The sequence below is a fragment of the Patella vulgata genome, chromosome 4 (genome assembly GCF_932274485.2).
Source record: "Patella vulgata chromosome 4, xgPatVulg1.2, whole genome shotgun sequence".
NCBI lineage: Eukaryota > Metazoa > Mollusca > Gastropoda > Patellidae > Patella > Patella vulgata.
Genome location: NC_065882.2, coordinates 43,333,255 through 43,355,396, shown reverse-complemented (window position 1 = coordinate 43,355,396; position 22,142 = coordinate 43,333,255). Strand labels below are relative to the sequence as shown.

Genomic DNA, 22,142 nt, shown 5'->3' with positions numbered 1-22,142 from the left:
GTGCGAACGGCACAACATGGACTGCCAAGATGTTGTCCCGGTAGTACTGGCCTGTAACATGCCCTGCAACAACATGTAAAGCCGTTCTTCCAGCAACAGTGATGCCTCCCCACACCATAACAGAACCACCCCCAAATCGATCATGTCTGATGACGTTAACGTCTTGGAAGCGCTCGTTTCGACGACGCCACACCCTCCTACGTCTGTCCAAAAAATCAACAGTGAACCTTGACTCATCTGAAAACATCACATTGCTCCAGCGTTGTTTATCCCAGTGTTGACGATCCCTACACCAACAACGTCTTGCCTGAATGTGATGATCTCTCAAACAAGGGATCACGCGAGGACGTCGGGCGCGAAGGTGACCCCTATGCAGTCGATTCTGAATCGTCTGGCCACTCACTCTCACACCAGTGTCTGTTTGAAGACGAGCGCTGATCTGATTTGCTGTGATGACACGATTTCTCAAGGCCAAGGTACGGATAAATCGATCCTGGGCTTGAGTTGTCGCCCTTGGTCGACCTGAGCGTGGTCTGTCCTGTACAGATTGTGTATCACGGTATCTGGACCATAGCCTGCTTATGACAGACTGAGAAACATTCATCGTCCGCGCCACAACCGCCTGTGTTGTGCCGATCTGTAGCATGCCAAGGGCACGTAACCTTTCATTTTGGGTAAGCCGACGCATATCAAAATTTGTTTTCTGGTCACTGAAACAATTAAACTGATGTTTCCACCCTGGAATTCAATGCCACAATGACTGTAACATTCAAAGTCAGAGTCGTGCAAATCTTGGGTTGGACCCCCATGATGATCCAAAGCATCACATGCATTCCATGCGGTAGCTATTGGTGCGTTTGGGCGTCACATGTAACTGGAAATGTTTCTTCTGTTAGGTTCTATAGTGACTTTTTTCGTAGTCATTTGCATATTTTAGTATTATGCCCCCAAAATCAAATATCCCCTACTTTTTTTGAATAGTATATTATAAAGTATTTGAAAATGGTCAAAACCAAATTTTGAAAATTTTTGCACAAGTACACAAATTAGCATATAATTAGAAATCTACTTGTCCAACTTACGACTAAATTTGCTATCTCGAGTCACAAATGAGGGCGTATCCTGCCTGGCAGCTGCTGGTTGATATTAAAAATATATAGATAAATGATATTATGATGTGGAAACAGTACACTTGTGGTTATGATCGTTCGTTCATTCCTAAAGTTTTACGTCCACTTCCACCTAAGGTGATATCATAGACAAGTGGTTATGATGCCTTCCATTACATTTATACATTCATTAATAACCACATTTCAATGACAGCAGGGCAACTATTAAAATAGGTTTTTCCATCTGTTGTCTCACCTATTGGAACACAATAACTCTGTTTTTAATTGTTATAGAATATTCATACTTGGTGTAGAATCTTGACTGAGTTCAATGATGATCAGTTTGATTTGTGATGCTTTGAAATAGATAACCCTGATTCTAATTCAGTGAGAGTGATGACACTTGGTTATAGTTTCATAACATCAATACATTGACTGAGTTCGATAATGAGTATTTTCTGCTTCGGTTAAGCAGAGTGGTAAACACTTTGATTGCTTAATGCTTTAATGATTGTTGTTTATATATATTTTGGGTTTAAGTTGGGGGACATATGAAATCCCGTTTAAGATTATCTCTACAATTTGCTATAAGAAGTAACAGATGTTTTGGTATAAGGCTTATGGAGTATACTTGATTTTGTAGAACATCTGATACCACTTCTATAATATATTTTCAAATAGGTCTACACAAAGCATCAGTTTATGTTGATATTTTTATTTATGTATTTCAGGTTCAAGAGTTTCACCAATTAGAAAGTAATTTACAAGTAAAACAATTTTTAGCTGATACTAGAAAATATTTACATCAGATGTTACGTACTATAAATATAAAAGAGGAAGTGTTAATACAGACAGAGATTGTTGCTGATCTGTCTTATGCTTGGCAAATAATTGACAGGTAAATATGTATCATTTCCACAATCATTTGTTTATATATGTCACAATCCCATCACCTTACAATACAAGGGTGACTCTTCTAATCTCTTTAGGATTCGTTGCCAAATATATATTTTTGATCACTGATTGAACAGCATGAAATGAAACGAAATGGGGTTTAACGTCCTACTGTTCTGCTCCGACTGGGCTAATGAAGACGGGCATACACCATACAGTGTCCTATGAGGGAAATTTTGCCTGAACAGCGACACTACGACCGACTCTTATATCGAATTCCAACTGTCAAGGGATCTTTTACGTGCATGCCAATGTATACATGAGACCTCGGTTTTAGTCCCATCCAAATGATTAGACAGCTGTCCTTGTCAAGGCCTCCCGTCCTGCACCACTGACAAGGGGAAACCACTGACAAGGGGAAACCACGTCGAAAAATTCTGATGAACTTTCTAGGGCAATGCAGGGATTGAACACCCAACCTCCAGGCTAGCGAGCCAGCATCTTACCCACCCAGCCACCGTGGCTCCCTAATGGAAAGCAAGCATTGAATACATATATGTCACATGTATAATGACAGTCTTATTGGATGTTTGTTACTATTAGAGGATCATCCATAGAGCATGATGTATGTCGAATGTGGGCTTCCTGAACTATCTCCCACTTGGTTCCTAAGATAATTGTCGCCCACCGTATTTTAATAAGACTACTTTTTATGTGTATTGTTGGAAAGTCTCATAAAATAGCTATTTCCTGACCAAAAAAGATTATCATTCAACACTGATAATATACAGTGTTTTTTATGTTTTTTATTTTCAGTTACACATTCTACATGCAGCAGGGTATTAAAAAAGATCCATCACTGGTAATTAAATTACGAGCAACATTTCTGAAGGTAATTATACTATATATACACATCCATAATGCTATTATATCCACAGTGATTGAATGTTTTCACCAGGAATGTGTTCATCTAAAAAGTGTGGAAAGATTTAGTTGACTTATTATTTATACTTCTGAAATCAATAATATGCTTTATAAAATAGTCAGTTCTTCAAGAAACTTACTTTGTAAGTCACATAAAATTTAGTAATACCATATTGAATCAAATTTTTTTGTTGATTATACATAGCTATGATTATCTTATACTTTATAGATGGCGTCTGCTTTAGATCTACCATTATTACGTGTAAATCAAGCTGGTAGTAAAGATTTAATGTCTGTATCACAGTATTATTCTGGTGAATTAGTAGCTTATGTTAGAAAAGTTCTACAGGTAGGTACAAGAAGATGAGAATATAAGCCGTATTTGAAAGTTCCATTATTGTCCCCCGCCTTTTGAAGAAAGCAGGGGACTATTAAAATGGGTTCGTCAGTCCATCTGTCTGTCCGTCCGTCTGTCTGTCCGTCACACTTTTTGGGACACAATAACTCTCCTAATTGAGCTAGAATGGTCAAACTTGGTGTAGGTGTTTATTAGGTCCATGCAGAGATAAGCAATTTGATTGGTTGATGCTTTGGGACACGATAACTTTACTTCTAATTAAGTGAGAGTGATGAAATTTGGTGTATAGTTTCATTACATCCATACCTTGACTAAGGTCGATAATGAGCAATTTCTGCTCAGGGTAAGCAGAGCGATAAGCAATTTGATTGGCCGAGACTTTGGAACACAATAACTTTCCTTTGAATTTAGAATGTTCAAACTTGGTGTAAGGAGTTCATTGGGTGAACGCCTTTATTTAGTTTGATGATGAACATTGTCTGTTTACGGTAAGCAGAGATAAGCAATTTGATTGGTTGATGTTTTGGGTCATGATAACTTTAGTTCTAATTAAGTGAGAGTGATGAAATTTGGTGTATAGTTTTATTACATCAATACCTTAAATAAGTTCGATAATGAGCATTTTCTGCTCGGGGTAAGCAGAGCGATAAGCAATTTGATTGGTTGAGACTTTTGAACACAATAACTCTCCTTCTAATTGAGCTAAAATCTGCTTATGGTAAGCAGAGATAAGCAATCTGATGGGTTGATGCTTTGGGGAACAATAACTTTGGTTATAATTAAGTGAGAGTGATGAAACTCTGAGTATAGATTCATTACATCATTACCATGACTAAGTTCGATGATGAGAATTTTCTGCTTAGGCTAAGGAGAGATAAGCAATTTAATTGATTGGTCAAGACATAACAACTCTGCTTTTAATTGAAGTAGAATGTTTAAACTTGATGTAGATTTTCCTTAGGTGAATGTCTTGACTGAGTTTAATGATTAACATTTTGAGCTGAAGCTAAGCAGAGCTAAGCAATTTCATTGATCGATGCTTTAGGACAAAATAACTCTGATTCTGTCTGATAGAGAGTGATGAAACTTAGTGTATAGTTGATAATGTATAGTTGATAATCAGTTTGATTGCTTGATACTTTTGAAAAAAATAAATTTGCGATAAATTAATATGTGTTATCTATTTATTTTGGGATTTTGGCGGGGACATCAGCCTCACTGTTGGCTTGTTCAAACTTGAAATACAGACGGGACATCATCCTTTGATGTTGGCATTCCAGTCATGCAATATTTATATAAGATAATGGAAAAATTTGGACTAAAGCGATATTTTATAGAAATTCAACTTTGTGATACAGTATCAATATATTATTTAATATCTCACTCTTTACACAATAGAAATATCACACAAAGGGAATATACAGAAAATTAGCTTAACAATATATCTTAATATATAAGCACGAAAAACTTGTATAAAAAAATCTGTCTGAAGCTCAGTCACAGGTTTTTTCACTCTCATGTATCTAGATCTACACCTTATTTTAAATGAACCTTCCTTATAAGTTCTTTCATGTTCTCAAAAGCCAAAAGATAAGCCATTGTTCAATAAAAATATAATTGGCTCCAGAAATTATTTAACAACTGTTGTAAATTTCTGGTAATTTTGTCTTTCTCTGGGAATACGGTCACTGTCTACCTAGGTGTAATATTAGGTGGGGGTTTTTTTTTTCAGATTATTCCCCAAACCATGTTTAGTTTATTAGCTAGTATCATACGATCATTAACTAATAGGATACAAGAAGTACCAACACGACTTGAGAAAGAAAAGATGAAAGAATATGCACAGTTAGAAGATAGATATGAGGTATATATAAGTACCATACTGTTTCACATAACAATCTATACATTTTGGCCAATACTTGACCATTAGGTACCATGGACGCTATTGATAGTATACTGTATTTTTAAGTGTATTTAATCTACTTTATTTGAGTTGACTACTTGAAAACTGCGCCATAGTGGGGTTTCATGTTATTTTCAAATTTGCAAGGATAATGAAGCATTAACCCTAATGAAATTTCGAACTTGTTGATTTCAGAATGTGAAGTCTGTTGTACAAAGGCTTTGAAATAATGTTTGTGAATCTAAATACATATTTTGTGAAATTGCATGCTGAAGAAATAGTGATTATTGGCATAAATTATATATACATCTTGTAGGCTAACTAGAGATATAGATTAAACTATGAAATATACAACATTAACCATTCCATTTTTTACAGGTAGCTAAATTAACCCATTCTATATCAGTATTTACAGAAGGTATATTGATGATGAAAACAACACTAGTTGGTATTATAAAGGTAAACATTTCTACATTATTGTAAAAGTTAAAGTTATTAACTTGTGTATAAAGTATAACATACATTGTTAGCTATGTCAACAGCAGAACTAGGGCTGAACCTGGAAATTGTATACAAAGTTTTTTTATGATTCATTTTGGTAGCCTAGGATGTCCTCTTTCAGAATCTTACGGGTAAACCTGGGTCACCCTTGAGCATTTTGAGAAATTCAAGATGGTGTCCAAAACGGCCACCATTGCAAATAATCCCCTATAACTCCCATAGTATTTAGTCTAGGATGATAATTTTGGTGTCTAACCATGTGTTTTGGGGCCAAGGAATACACTGAAATCGTCAATTATGTTTAGGGATGATTAGATGATACTAAAATCCAAAATGCCAGACAATATGGCCCTTTAACTCGATAGCGGCGGTTGGGAGCGATTCTTTCACCAAACCAAACTATATCTAGAAACAAACTATATATTTCTGAAAATAACCGCCACAAAATTAGATAATATTCAGTTTAATCCTTTAGTCGAGTGTCTGGTTGTAACCAGTGACAGCACAGACGCAAAATACTGTACATTTTAAGCCATCCCTAGTGCAGCTACAAGCAAGCGTACTATATGGGGTGTTACTCTTGCATCCACTTCTGATGAGCCACATGACAGACCCCGGAGCAAGTTGACTGGTTGTAATGTTCTCAATTTAGTATCCTTAACCCAGCAATACAGTTCTGGATTAAGTTCCAGCAGATTATGATCTTCCAGTGAATGCCACACAAAAGCAGGGTGATGACATCTTTTTACGTTCCCTGAGAATGCATCATTCGCTGGAGCAAGACTATATGGTTTAGGTGGGGATGATGACGATATATTTCCAGTTTTGGATGCTTATACCCTCCAGTGTGATTCAAGCATCGATTTGCAAGAGCTCTGTCTTGTTTTTAGCTTGTTCTGTATCCATCTCTTGCAAAATGTGGGCGTATCCTGCCTGGCAGCCGCTGGTTTGAGTATTATAGCGAGAACTGTCATCTCTTTATTTAACCTCCCATAATACCCCTTTAAGTAGGTTTAGTTGTGGTTATAAAATATCTATATATACCATGTATTTATATTGTAACACCCTATAGGATTTATATAATACTCATACTTGTTATATAATATGTACTTCAGATTGATCCTAAACGTTTATTAGAAGACGGTATAAGAAAAGAGTTAGTACAACAGGTAGCTTATGCTTTACATAAAGGTCTTATGTTTAACCCTAAAGCTAAGGTAAGATATGAATATTTCATTAAATATATCTTTTTGGATAATAAGATTTTCTCAATTATGAGTGATATGAGATTTTAGCTATTCATCCTCCAAGTTACAAACAGGAAGAGTTATAGTTAAATTTCTGGTGAAAGTATGATAATGCAATATTGCACCTCTAAACCAGTTTGTCGTAAATGAAATCGGATTTCCATACAATTTACAGCTATAAAAGTGTGATAAAGTGATAAATGAATGTTTTCAGGTCAGTGAGTTAATGCCTAAATTAGGCATTCTAGGTGAACAAATGGATGGATTTCGTCGATCGTTTGAGTATATACAAGATTATGTTAATATTTATGGATTGAAGATATGGCAAGAAGAAATATCACGTATTATAAACTATAATGTAGAACAAGAATGTAACAGTTTCCTTAGAACAAAGGTAAATTATTTTGTATTTACAAATTTGCATCAGTTATAAGTCTAATTTGGCAGGGGATCACGTGGCTAAGTGGGCAAGACTCTGGGTCGGGTGTTCGATCCCTGCATTGGCGGAGAAATTTCATCCAGATTTTCTGGCGTGGTTTCCCCTTGTCAGTGATGCAGGATGAAGGGCCTGACAAGGACAGCTGTCTAGTCGTTCGGATGGGACAAAAAAAACTAGGTCCCTTGTACAAATTGGCGTGCCTGTAAAAGATCCCTTGGCAGTTGGAATTTGATATAAGAGTAGGCCATAGCGCCGCTGCCCGGGCAAAATTTACCTCTTAGCACACTGTATGGTGTATGCCCGTCTTCGTTAGCCCAGTTTAGGAGCAAAACAGTAGGACGTTAAACCCCATTTCATTTCATTTCTAATTTGGCATTCGTTCATTTTAGGAATTGTTTGTCTACCAAATTACAAAATTAAGAAATGATTGTTGATGGGTGTGCATTATCCATTAATTTCCCAAACTTAACAGCTGTTTGTTATTACTATTTAAGCATTTGATTTGGTGTTACATTTTTACCTTTTATTGTTACATGTTGGCCTCCTGACTAGGAAAAATAATTTACATGCAAAATTGTTATCATGGTTGGTTATATTGTAACTAAAATAGTTAAACCATGACACTGTGTTATTAATCATATTATTTGATATTAGGTACAAGATTGGCAGAGTGTATATCAATCAACAGCTATACCAATACCTAGATTTACACCTGTAGATGAAAGTGTTAATTTTATTGGTAGATTAGCTAGAGAAATACTACGTATAACTGATCCTAGGTAAAATTGAATTAGTCTTTAGTACAAAGATCATAAAAGAATTAACCATTCTCTCATCTGTTTATTTTAATACTTCAGCCTTAATCGCAAAAAACAGGCTTAGTTTTAAATATGGCCACATTCATTGTTCAGATGTGGTTAATAAAGGACAATTCTAATCTTGTAGAAAATTAAGTGAAATATTCAGTGTTAACCAATATTAGCAATGTGTTCATAGAATGAATTTTATAATTGATGTTCAACTGTAATATTTTTTTTTATGATATTTTGAATAGAGTTACAACTTATATAGACCAGATGAAGGCTTGGTATGATGCTAAAACTAAACAAGAGGTGGCTAATAGAACACTCTTTCAACAGATACATGTAAGTTTATATGAGAATTTGTTTTTCATCCCTATATTGTAATAATGCTAGAATTTGTATTAGAATCACCCTTTGATGTTTCTCCTGTATTGGAAGTAAATTAAACCTGTTTAGGTAATACATGTACAAGTTTATTATGTGAAATGCTCCTGTGATTTTTAATCAAATTACAGTACCCTAACTATAAAAGTATTTCATAAATGGAAGGATAACAGTCCTAGTTCATAGATACTTTCCAAATGAATTAATTATCGCCTGCCTGTTGAAGAAAGCAGATGACTATTGAAATGGATTTGTCTGTCCACCCCTTTGTCTGTCTGTTGGAGCTCTGAATGGTTTTCAGTGAGTCAACTGGCGTGGTTTCGATTCCCTGGTTGTATGTGACAAGGAGTAGGGTCGCCTGTCCAATCTTATGGGTTTTCTCCGTGTCCTTCAGTTTCCTCCCACTGCTAAAAACCCCTATGCGCAAGCGAATTATTAAAAAAATAAAATTGAACCATGTGTTAGTCCCAAAATGACCTAGTTTGATTCAGTGGACCTTAAACCCCATGTCTCTCTCTCTTTTTGTTTGTCTGTCTGTTCATCACAGTTTTTGAGACTTAATAACTCTGGTGTAGGTGTTCCTTAAGTGAATGTCTTGACTGGGTTGGAGGATGAGTATTTTCATATTAGACACAGATTCAAAACTTGTTGTTAGATCACAACTTTTGGATACACTTGATTAGTTGACTGAGATGGACCTTGAGCATTTTCTGCTTAAACTAAGCATAGATATGCAATTTGATTGGTCAAGACCAACACAATATCTTTCTGATGATGATCATTTTCTACTTAGACTAAGCAGAGATAAGCAATTTTATTTGTCAATGCATTGTTTTGAAATTGATAATTGACAGAGAGTGATGAAACTTAGTGTGTAGTGTAGTTCCATTGCATCAATACCTTGACTAAGTTCGATAATAAGCATTTTATACTCCTATTAAGCAGTGATATGCAATTGGATTGTTCTATGCTTTATCAAAAGATAAAAGTGCAATTAATTAATATAGTGACTCATGAGTGCCATCTTATAATCAGGATGTGATTGAGATGAGGGACATCAGCCTCACTGTTGAACAGTTTTGTATGACTGGGTATCATATGATATGAGAAGATAATCCCCCTTGGTTGGGAATTTCCACCAATGACGTACAGCACTACAAGATTTTTTATATACTGCAGGATCAAGACATTAGTAATCTATTTTATGCACATTGATTTCAGTGTGAGTAATCTATGGAAGAAGTAGACTAAATTCACATGAATATTGTATATAGCTTATCTTATTCTTTATGTCATAAAAATGTATTTCAGAGAGCTGTGGGAAGTTTTGGATTAACAGGATTAGATAGATTACTATGTTTTATGATTGTGAAAGAATTACAGACATTTAAAATGTATTTACAAAGAGGAGTTGCCAGGGATAAAATGTGGTTAGAGTTGTTGTCTTATTATACCAAGATTTTACAACCACTGGCTGGTACAGTTAGTAAGTTGATTATTTTCACTTTTAATCCATTTAAGAAATCAATCCCACAGAATTTATCACATTTGAATGCACTTCCCGAGTCAATTCCACTTAAGGTATCAAGTTTAGTACTCCTCCTTAGACTATTCTCTAGAAGTGACCACTTTACTTCCCGAGTCTATTCCACTGAAATTATAGCTTTACGCCCACTTGCTGTGTCAATTCCACTAAAGTTTATTGCTTCTGATGTGCTTCCTGAGTCAATTCCACTGAAGTTATCACTTCTGATGTGCTTCCTGATTCAATTCAACTTTAGTTATCTCATGTACTTCCCGAGTCAATTCCATTGAAGTTATGACTTTGGTTGTTCTTTTTGAACCTTCGATTCCCTGGTTGTATGTGACATGGAGTAGGGTCGCCTGTCCAACCTCGTGGGTTTTCCCCGGCCGGGTCCTCCCACTGCTAAAGACCTGTACGCACCAGCGAATTATTGAAATAAAATTGAACCACATGTTAGTCCCGAAATGACCTAGTTTGTGTCGAGTGGATGTTAAACCCCATTTCTCTCTCTTTCTCTCTCTTTTTGAACCAAATCTACAGATGTTACTTAAATGTTATTTTGAAAAATGATTTCTTTTGTGCTCTTCTATAATTACCTCTACTACTTTTGTGCTCTTCTATAATTACCCCTACTGCATGTAATTTGAAATCACTACTTTTGAGGTGTTTTAGGGGTGGAACAGTTTACCCAATACTACCAAATACCACCCAATATCACCCGAATACCACCTCAATGTCACCACATACTACCTAATACTACAACATAATGATGCAAAATGGACATATCATTTAATTTTTTTCAAAAATAAAGAGTTATATTGCGGGAAATGTACTTTAAATATGATACCGATGTTTGGCTGTTCCATTTGCCTCCTTATATCACCCAAAACAAGCGAATAATAACCCAATACTACTAAATTCTCATCAAATACTACCCAATATGATCAAATAACAACTTAATATTGTCAAATAACAGCATATTAGTGTAATTACTGCAACGACTATTCGATATTTTGCAGAAAATTGGAATGTTTACCCAGTTATCTCCCTTTACAATCGATAAATAGATTTTAGATTGCTACTCGGGTTAATCATCTTCTTTGGCTTTGCAGTTGGTTTTCAAAACAACAAAGTTAAAACAAGAAAAACAAGTATTTTGATGTGTATATTTTGATCGTTACATATCGTTAAATCAAAAATCGCTAAATACTGTATTATTATATAAGATAGCCATAAACAATTTTGAAGTAAAGTCTCCGTTTCACAATCTGCTTAAACATTTACATCTCTGTCGATTTCTTTGATGATCAAACTAAACAAAACCTGATTACGCAATCAACAATCTTAATCCCGTTGATTAATGTTTAAGTCAGGTAGAAATTATATACGAGTAGAGTATTACATACTTGTAATGAACATCTGCAATTTTGTTAATTTTAAAAGAAAACATCGACCATTAAGTAAATTTGCAATAACTTAATAGTTGAGAGACAGAGAGAGAGGAAACTCTTATATTTTATTTTATATAATGATATGCTTTTAAGGTGTAATATTTGTCTATTCTTGTGTATATGTGTTGATAAAATTATGCTTTTAATATTCAATGAAAACAATAACTATATCAAGACATCTGATCTGTAATAACTTTTTGTTTATAGCCACCGCTTGACGATACCCATGGAGGGTTGAAATAGTTTGTCGTCTTGGAAACAAACTCTAAAGCCAAGAAGATGATTAATCTGAATATCAATCTAAAATTTATTTATCGGTTGAAAAGGGAGATAGCTGCATACAAATTTGAATTTTCTGCAAATTATCGAATATTTGTTGCAGTAATTATATTAAGGTGCTGTTATTTGACAAAATAAGATTCTTATTTGATAATATTGAGTGGTATTTGGTAGTATTTGATAAGTATTTGGTAGTATTGGGTTATTATTTGCTTGTTTTAGGTGATACTGTATAAGGAGGCAAATGGAACAGCCAGACATCGGTATCACATTTGAAGTACATTCCCGCGATATAACACTCTATTTTTGAAAAAAATCAAATGATATGTCCATTATGCATCATTATATGGTAGTATGGGGTAGTATGTGGTGATATAAGGGTGGTATTGGGTAGTATTGTGTAGCATTGGGTAAATCGTCCCGCCGGTGTTTTAGTTACTTTCAGAGAAGTGATCAATTGTAAGTTCTAATTTTTCATTCACTAGATGGTGGAGAATAATAGGTGTATTTTTTAAAACTGATTTGGTTACTTTGTAACAACTGAATATGTGATTAATTTATTTCAAATTATTTAATAAGTTAAAGATTTGGCACTTGATAAGTTTGATGTTCAGGATCTACAATATTTAATCTTTTCAGGTCAACCACAGAAAGTTTATTCACAAGCCATCTCAAAAACAGCCAAACTGTGGCCTATGTATCTGGACATAATAAATAAGGTAAAGACAAATCATATTGCGATATTTACAAATTAATGAATAATCACTTTTCTACTGAAGCAATAGAAGGTCTTGAAAGTTGGGCTCAGAGCAAGTGTAGGAATGATTGTTTTATAGATACTGAGATGCAATGAAAATGCACTAAAGCACTGGTAAAATGTGATATTTGGCCTGATTGTTTGTGAGAAGAAGGTAATCAGCAACAACCAGTGAAAGCCATAACAACTTTACAGTGAAATGTAGACACAAGGGGGAAAACCAAACCAGTAACTGTTAATTATAAGGTGTCAACCTTGAGATGTCATTGCTTTTTAGACAGAACTGTAGGAGTTGTACTGATGACTGACCCTAGCTTTTTAAAAATCCACATTCTATGTCCAATATCTGAACCATAAAATCATGATTTTTTACATTACCATTCTGTCGAATTCAATTTTGTATGTTTGAGAGAATTGATTTATGGTTTGTTTACACGATTTGGAAAACACCATTCTCACATGTTATCACCGGGATCTCATATTGTTACTATTAGAATTGCATATGAGATTTACATCATCCAGGGGGGTTGGATGGCTGAATGGTTAGCACGTGCACGCTTTATCATAAAGCCTGTCATTGAGTCAACTGGCGTGGTTTCGAATCACCGGTTGTACGTGACAAGGAGTAGGGTCGCCTGTCCAACCTCGTGGGTTTTCTCTGGGTCCTCCGGTTTCCTCCCAATGCTAAAGACCCCTACGCGCAAGCGAATTATGGAAATAAAATTAAACCATATGTTAGTCCAGAAATGACCTAGTTTGTGTCGAGTGGACGTTAAACCCCATCTCTCTCTCTCTCTCTTTACATCATCCATTTACAAAAGTGGTGTATTTTTATTTTGTCTTATTATATAAATAATTTTTTTGATATAAATGCTTTTTTTTTTTTTAGGTGGGTCAGATGCAATTATTACGCCGACAGATAGCTTATGAACTCAATACATCATGTAAATTTGATTCCAAATTTTTGGCCAGTTCACTTCAAACGCTGAATAGGTAAATTTCTAAAAAATTTAAACTTAAATGTTCTAACATTTTGAATTTACGTAGATGTATTTTCTATACTTAAAATAATGGAAAATTACTTTCATTTGTTGAAAAAAGGTTTAAATTTTTGGCTCCATAGATGAATGAGGGTTTATCATATTGTGGTTTATTTTTATAAGTTGCTTGTATACAAGGGTGTAAATCCACAAGGTTAGGAATGTTACTCTATTCCTTGTCACACAATCCTGAGATCATTGACAGACATTATCATCTAAAGAATTGTGTTCGACCACTCTGCCACTCGAAAAACTCTTAGAAAACAGAATTATGATCCCTTGTTTTAGATCTTCTACAGTGGACTAAATTACAGAAAGTCATTACTATTAGTTGCTACTAGCAAAAATGTTTAATGTTGGGCAATGGCTTGATATCTATCAAAATATATGCGGGCGTGTCCATAAAATTAATACAATGAAATTCATGGTGTATTCTATACTATGAGTATATGTGTATTTTTAGTGCTCTATTAGCGGATATAGAGAAACATTATCAGGATCCTAGTCAACCATATCCTAAAGAAGAAAATCCATTGATGTATGAATTAACGGCTTATCTAGAATCAGCAGGCTTCCATAATCCATTATCAAAAGTAAGTTCTTATTTTAATATAGAATTCATCAGTTTTGAATGTAAAATGTGATTACTATAGGAATATAATTCAAGATTTGAAACTAGAATGGAACCACAGTGGCTCAGTGAGTAAGATGTTGGCTCGCTAATCTGGAGGTGCTGTGTTCGATCCTGGTGCTGGCCGAGAAAGTTCGTCAAGATTTTCTGACGTGATTCTTCCCCCTTATGAGTGGTGCAGGACAGTGGGCCTGGCAAGGGACAATGTATAGGTGTTCGGATGGTACGAAAAACCAAGGTCCCATGTACACATTGGCGTTAACCCCAATTTCATTCAAATTTGTACTAAATTTGGATCAAATGTACATGTCTATTGTCTGCTGCTGCTTCCTGTGTGGGTTAATGACTGGTTTTCCATTCTAATTGATATTGTATAAGTTTATATATGATTTGGAGGATTTATCAACTTATTTTTTATTTTGTAGATTTATATAACAACAAGTCGAATGCCTTTCTTCCCACTGTTTAATTTTCTACTAGTTATATCACAATTACCCAAACTTGTATATAACAAAACTATCAGTAAGCTAACTATATATATATATATATCTTTTTAAAAAACTGATTTAAGTATGTATATCCATCTACATGTATGTAGGGCTTAAATCAAATTATTTAAATAGAATTGTATCAGATGTTAGTCCAGAAATGACCTAGTTGTATTCAGTAGTCAATACAAATGTACATGCCAGACCTTATGGATGACATTTATTATTTATTATTATAATTAAACCATTTTTAACATTTGTCATTCTGTGTTTATTTCAGGTGGGTTAATTAGTAAAAAGTTAACTGAACCATTAGATGCTCCACCATTTATTATTGGTTGTTTAACATTACTAAAACAATTCCATTCCGATAATACAACATTATTCTTAGCATTCCTGGGACAATATGTCAGATCTTCAGTTGAAGCTATGAGCAGGTAAGAAAACATTGTATTGTTTCACTAAAATAAAAAAAAAATCTCTATATTGTTTCACTAAAATAAAATAAAAATGTCTTTATGTTGTTTCACTAAAATAAAAATAAAATTTGTATATTGTTTTACAAAAATTATAAAAAAAAAACAATAATAGAAATCTTTATGTTGTTTCACTTAGATAAATAAAATTCACTAAGATAAATAAAATTCACTAAGTAAGATAAATAAAAATCTTTATATGATAAATAATATTCTTTATGTGATTAATTAAATTCTTTATATTATGATTAATTAAATTCTTTATATTATGATAAATAAAATCCTTTACATGATAAACAAAAAATCTCTATATGATAAATAATATTGTTTATATGATAAATAAAATACTTTATATTGTTTCATTCAGATAAATAAAAATTCTTCATATTGTTTCACTAAGATATAGAATTATTTTTATTGCTTCACTATTAGATGAAAACAATTCTTTATACTGTTTCACTATCTGATAAACAAGCCAACATTGAGGCTGTGTCGTCCTTTGCCACAATCCCAAAATAAATAGATGACACATATTAATTAATTGCACATTTATCTTTTTGAAAAGTATCAAGCAATCAAACTGATTATCTATACTTAGTCTAAGCAGAAAGTAATCACATTCAACTCCGTCAAGGTTTTGAAGAACCTGGTAGTGAAACTATACACTAAGTTTCATCAGTTAGAATCAAAGTTACCTTGTCCCAAAGCTTCGACCAATGAAATTGCTTATCTCTGCTTAGCTTTAGCTCGAAATGTTAAACTCAGTCAAGACATTCACCTAATGAACATCTACATCAAGTTTAAACATTCTACTTCAATTAAAAGCAGAGTTGTTATGTTCCAAAGTCTTGACCAATCAAATTGCTTATCGCTACTTAGCCTACGCAGAAAATTCACATCGTCGAACTTAGTCAAGGTATATACCAAGCAGAGGTCGCAGTGGATCAATTTCGAGTTTTGTAAAAATATGCAGACATTCCAAAATTTTGCGTTTTTGCCATCTGCATCTGCATGACTTAGAGCCTCTCAAAATACTCAATAGAAGCAAATAAAATTGATTTTGAACAACCATATTTTAAGCCTCCTTATTTTATTGATACTGTATTTAGTTTAATGAAGACTGGAGGTTGACAGCAGTCATTTCAATCTTTTACTTTGACAGGAAGTAAAGAGCAAACTATCGCTACGAAAGCCAATATTTGATTGGCTGAATGTAAACAGTTTATCGTGTTCTAGCCAATCCAAAGTCTTGTATGAAATGTGCTTTATTGCTTCAAGTACTGCAAAATAGGGGGTGTATCAGAATAGCTACGTATAGAAGGCTTACTGCTATGAACTTAAAGATTATGAATGAAATAAGAGGAAATATAAAAACCTACGGAGACTATGTCCAGTAGCGGTGTGTAAATGCCACTTGAAGCACATAAACTGATGACGTGTACAAACTACAATATAAAATAATCTAATTATTCTCAGGTCGGGAAATTTTCTAGGTGTAAATTACGCAGCGTACGTCAATATTTGCATTGATTTTGAAAAAATTGTGTAAAAAACGTGGATTTTTGCGTGACTGTGACCTTTGACACCAAGTTTCATCACTCTCACTTAATTAGAACCAAAGTTATGGTGTCCCAAAGCATCAACCAATAAATGGCTTATCTATGGTGGCCCATGGTCGCAATAGCGTTTTTGGGGTTATTTTTTGTATTTCATTTAAAATCATAAAAAATAAAAGTAAAAAAAAAGAAACATTTTTTTTTTTCTTTTGTTTTACAAAATAAAAAAAAAAACTTTTTAAAATTTAAGAAAAAAAAAATCTTTTTAAATTAAAAAGAAAAAAAAATCTTTTTAAATTAAAAAGAAAAAAAAATCTTTTTAAAATTTAAGAAAAAAAAAAATCTTTTTAAAATAAAAAGTCTATATAAAAAAAATTAATAAAATATTTAAGATTAAAAAAATCTATAAAAAAAATAACATTTTAATTAAAAAAAAAAAATAAGTGAAATAGAAAAAATCAAAAAAAGAATTCTGCACGTGGCCCATCGTCGTAATAGTGTCTTGATTATCCAGACTCAGTATAAAATCAGCCTACGACAGCTATCATTCGACTCGAGTGACCAGAAATACCTCGTAGCCCATTGTTGCTATAGTGTCTCGATTATCCTATGTGGCATAACTCGAGCGACAAGAAACGAGTTTGTAGTTATCTCCCCTTCCGAAAGGAAAAAGGTAAACAGACATCAACACGTGAAACACAATTTTTCCACCCATGACGTCTATGGACTTGGATATATGTATTCCCATATGTAAGTCAATAGAAATGTATAATTAATAGACTATAGAAGCCTAGCGTCATTTAGACTAGTTTATCCAGTCTAACTAGAACTAGGCCTACATACATAATGACGTTTGAAGTCATTGACTTTAATGACACCATTCGGCCTACTAGTGCGCAAGGCTTATGTAATGTTTTTAAAACACTTGGTCTCCCTGAGGTCGAATTTCAAAAGTAGTTAACAACTTTGAAACTAATCCTCGAAGTATAGGCCTACTACTACTAAGTAGCCGGGGGCGGGGGGGGAGGGCGAATGGTTAGCACGTGCGCGCTGTGTCATAAAGCCTGTCATATCATAAAGCCCGTCATTGAGTCAACTGGCGTGATTTCGAATCCCCGGTTGTACGTGACAAGGAGTAGGGTGACCTGTCAAACATCTTGGGTCTGTCGTTCAGATTATCCTGTATGTGGGATCTATGAAGAACGTATGGTATAGACTCGAGTGACACGAAACCAGTCAAGGCACAAGTAATTTTAACTAAAATCTATTAAAATTAAATTTTAAGTTACAATCGATCTTCGTGAAACGCATAAATTTAAAATTTCACTTTGATTTTAAAATCTATGTTAGTGATTTTAGCTTCAGTTTTTGTGAAACCCCTGCTCTCCCTGAGGTCATCGCTAGTCCCCCGCTACGACCACAGGAACGGGTAAGAGGTGCGTAAGTGCGATGGCGGACAACATCAATTTCAAAGACAAAATTTAAATAGAGCATGATAGCCTACATGGACTTCGTCTGGGGCCTGTTTTACTAAGATAAAATTCAAATTTTAGTATTTGATTGGATAATAGATAATATTAGATTTATTTTAGTGCTTAGCTAATCAAAATTGAAGTATCTACAATTATGTTGACGTGAGATAACTACAGACTCGTTTCTTGTCGTTCGAGTTTATACGTTCTTCATAGATCCCACACATAATAATCGAGATACTACTGCAACAATGGGCCACAAAATGTTTCTGGTCGCTCTAGTCTAATGATAGCTGTATACTGGGTCTGGATACTCAAGACACTATTTCGACGATGGGCCACGTCGGGAATTATTTTTTATCTTTTCTTTTTCAATTTTTTTTTTTTCATTTAATTTATTTTTTAATATTATTTCTTTTTTATTTTTTTAAAATATATTTTATTATTTTTTTTTATATATATATATATAGATTTTTTGTCCCCCGCCTTTCGAAGAAAGCAGGGGACTATTAAAATGGGTTCGTCCGTCTGTCTGTCCGTCTGTCTGTCTGTCTGTCCGTCTGTCTGTCCGTCTGTCTGTCTGTCCGTCACACTTTTTGGGACACAATAACTCTCTTCCTAATTGAGCTAGAATGTTCAAACTTGGTGTATGTGTTTATTAGGTCAATGCCTTGATGGAGTTCGAAGATGAGCATTTTCCGCTTAGGGTAAGCAGAGATAAGCAATTTGATTGGTTGATACTTTGGGTCACGATAACTCTCTTCCTAATTGAGCTAGAATGTTAAAACTTGGTGTATGTGTTGATTAGGTCAATGCCTTGATGGAGTTCGAAGATGAGCATTTTCCGCTTAGGGTAAGCAGAGATAAGCAATTTGATTGGTTGATGCTTTGGGACACGATAACTTTAGTTCTAATTAAGTGAGATTGATGAAACTTGGTGTATAGTTTCATTACAGTAATACCTTGACTAAGTTTGATAATGAGCATTTTCTGCTCAGGGTAAGCAGAGCGATACGCAATTTGATTTTTATATGTGTCCTCTAATTATTTTCCTATTTCGGCGGGGGACATCAGCCTCACTGTTGGCTTGTTTTTTTCATTTTAAAAAGATTTTTTTTTTTTAAATTTTAAAAAGATTTTTTTTTTGTTTTAAATTTTTTAAAAAGATTTTTTTTTTTTTTTAATTTTTTAAAAAGATTTTTTTTTAAAAATTTTAAAAGATTATTTTTTTTTATTTTGTAAAACAAAACAAAAAAAATGTTTCTTTTTTTTTTACTAATATTTTTATTATTTTAAATGAAATACAAAAAAATAACCAAAAAAACGCTATTGCGACCATGGGCCACCATACTTATCTTTGCTTAGCCTTAGCAGAAAATGCTTATCTTCAAACTCAATCTAGGCATTCACCTAATAAACACCTACACCAAGTTTGAACAAGGTAGCTCAATTAGAAGGAGAGTAATTGTGGTGTGAATTAATGTAACTGAAAATGGTGGTCGTTGACAAGTCATTAACAGACTAATCAATTATTTAAACTATATTTCTATTTTACATGGTTTTTTTTCTTCCAGTGCTAAATCTCCTGAGATGTCTCAAGATGTTTTAAATGTGTTGATATTTTTAGAGGATTATATATTTTACAATAGTTTACCAAGAAAGGTAAAAGATTTTTCAAAATTAAACCTGATTAATCTATCAAACAAATATCTGTTGGATGTCATTTCATTAAACTGTGTTGAGGCAACCCCAATTAAACTCAAACACAATACATATCACATTTTGATACTGATTATCTGTTTTCTATGTGCACTACTAGGAAGGAGGATTTGGACTAACAGTAGCATTTTTGCCTACTTTTTTAAAAATCAAATTGTAACTCTCAGCCATACAGGCGCTACCCCTAACTGTTACACAGCGGTAATGTGAAATCCTTCTTTTATCACTGTATAAGATGACATGACATTTAAGGTAAATTTCTACCTGTGACGTCACCACCTAATTTTTACTTAAACACAAGATTAGTTCTGTTGTATCTTTTATTTGTTTTAAAGCAAGTCTGAGCAGGTCTTTTAGATTAGAGGTAAAAAAAAATACATTTCTGAAAGAATTCAGAGTTAAGTGTAACAAAGGCAAACTTTCACAAAATAATCTATAATACATGATTACATCAGATATGTTTAATTTGGATTTTCATTAAGGTCAAGAGTTACACTTGTGTAAAATAAGGAATTGTGTTTTTTGTTGATTGATACATATATATATATATATATATATATATATTTTCAGTCAGTGGAGTCTTTCATACCGTCATATATATTTGATGAATTCCGAACCCAGTATAGCCAGTGATGAACTACTATCTACTACACCTGATGTACTTCAGAGCTTTCTACTGTTTTATTTGCATATTGTTGACCCTGTTATTGTTAAAAATCATAAGGACTTATTAAGATATGTGATGTCATTCGGGTTACCGCAATGTTCAATGTTGAGAACATATCTATAATCAAACTAAATTTGTTTTTTTATGACAGATCATATGTTTACAATTTGATCACATATACTAGATATTATATATATTTTACTCAATAAAAAGACTATAGTTTCTTATAGATTTTTATATTAATATAGAGAATTACAAGACTCTCACCAGATACGGTCCTGTTTATAACTGTCTGTAAAGTCAATTTGCTGTTTTATAAATATTCATAAAGACTTAACTTAATGTTGATTTTAAAATCCATACCCAATATTCATTGACCCTTGGTTACAAGAGTTAAAGTACAGTACCTAGATAAAATAATATATATGTGAAGTCCTACTTTGGATTTCAAAATCAGCTTTTTGGGTTTTTTTTACTTTGGTACAGATAATTAGGCAGATAACTATAAAAATTGTTCCAATCTAGATACAACAACGAAAATTTGCATAGGTGACCGATTATGGTCATTCATTAAAAAAATGTTAAGACACTTGAATTTTCAAAATGGCCTTCATTTTCCAAGATGGCTTAAATTTTCAGCTGTTCTTTCACAGATATTTACCCACTTTACCAATGAGAGGATATTTATATGCCCACATTTTCATTTAGACATATTATGTTGTGACTTATGTTCGTCAAGACATCCATTCCACATTTGTTTGTGGACAGTCTAGACTCTAGAGGTCATGCATTTGGGTTATGGACCCTGTCCTTTACGCATAATTGTGAAATATGTATTAAGTTTGTGGACCCTCTAGCACCCACAATTTTTTGTCCAATCCAGATGAAACTTTGCATATATGTTAAGAATCCAGATGAAACTTTGCATATATAAGAATCAATAAACTAGGACAATGTTGTGTTATTGTCCCCCGCCTTTCGAAGAAAGCAGGGGACTATTAAAATGGGTTCGTCCGTCTGTCTGTCCGTCCGTCTGTCCGTCCGTCTGTCTGTCCGTCACACTTTTTGGGACACAATAACTCTCTTCCTAATTGAGCTAGAATGTTCAAACTTGGTGTATGTGTTTATTAGGTCAATGCCTTGATGGAGTTCGAAGATGAGCATTTTCCGCTTAGGGTAAGCAGAGATAAGCAATTTGATTGGTTGATGCTTTGGGACACGATAACTCTCTTCCTAATTGGGCTAGAATGTTCAAACTTGGTGTATGTGTTGATTAAGTCAATGCCTTGATGGAGTTCGAAGATGAGCATTTTCCGCTTAGGGTAAGCAGAGATAAGCAATTTGATTGGTTGATGCTTTGGGACACGATAACTTTTAATTGAGCTAGAATGTTCAAACTTGGTGTATGTGTTTATTAGGTCAATGCCTTGATGGAGTTCGAAGATGAGCATTTTCCGCTTAGGGTAAGCAGAGATAAGCAATTTGATTGGTTGATACTTTGGGGCACGATAACTCTCTT

The 22,142-nt window shown here is 33.8% G+C and overlaps 1 protein-coding gene across 2 annotated transcripts in view; it reads left to right on the top strand.

The window, feature by feature from the left end:
* The window catches only part of LOC126817902 (WASH complex subunit 5), a 37,904-nt gene extending 17,054 nt beyond the window's left edge, over window positions 1-20,850 (top strand). For both annotated transcript variants that reach the window (XM_050545076.2, XM_056100127.1), the window contains 17 exons: window positions 1,841-2,007; window positions 2,820-2,895; window positions 3,157-3,276; window positions 5,018-5,149; window positions 5,567-5,647; window positions 6,805-6,906; window positions 7,151-7,330; window positions 8,030-8,154; window positions 8,430-8,520; window positions 9,874-10,048; window positions 12,457-12,536; window positions 13,464-13,567; window positions 14,078-14,207; window positions 14,671-14,767; window positions 15,014-15,170; window positions 19,812-19,899; window positions 20,527-20,850. In XM_050545076.2, the coding sequence (XP_050401033.2) occupies window positions 1,841-2,007; window positions 2,820-2,895; window positions 3,157-3,276; window positions 5,018-5,149; window positions 5,567-5,647; window positions 6,805-6,906; window positions 7,151-7,330; window positions 8,030-8,154; window positions 8,430-8,520; window positions 9,874-10,048; window positions 12,457-12,536; window positions 13,464-13,567; window positions 14,078-14,207; window positions 14,671-14,767; window positions 15,014-15,170; window positions 19,812-19,899; window positions 20,527-20,589 (1,968 nt within the window). In that variant the 3' untranslated portion in view covers window positions 20,590-20,850. The remainder of the gene's footprint in view (window positions 1-1,840; window positions 2,008-2,819; window positions 2,896-3,156; window positions 3,277-5,017; window positions 5,150-5,566; window positions 5,648-6,804; window positions 6,907-7,150; window positions 7,331-8,029; window positions 8,155-8,429; window positions 8,521-9,873; window positions 10,049-12,456; window positions 12,537-13,463; window positions 13,568-14,077; window positions 14,208-14,670; window positions 14,768-15,013; window positions 15,171-19,811; window positions 19,900-20,526) is intronic.
* The last annotated feature ends 1,292 nt before the right edge of the window (window positions 20,851-22,142 follow it).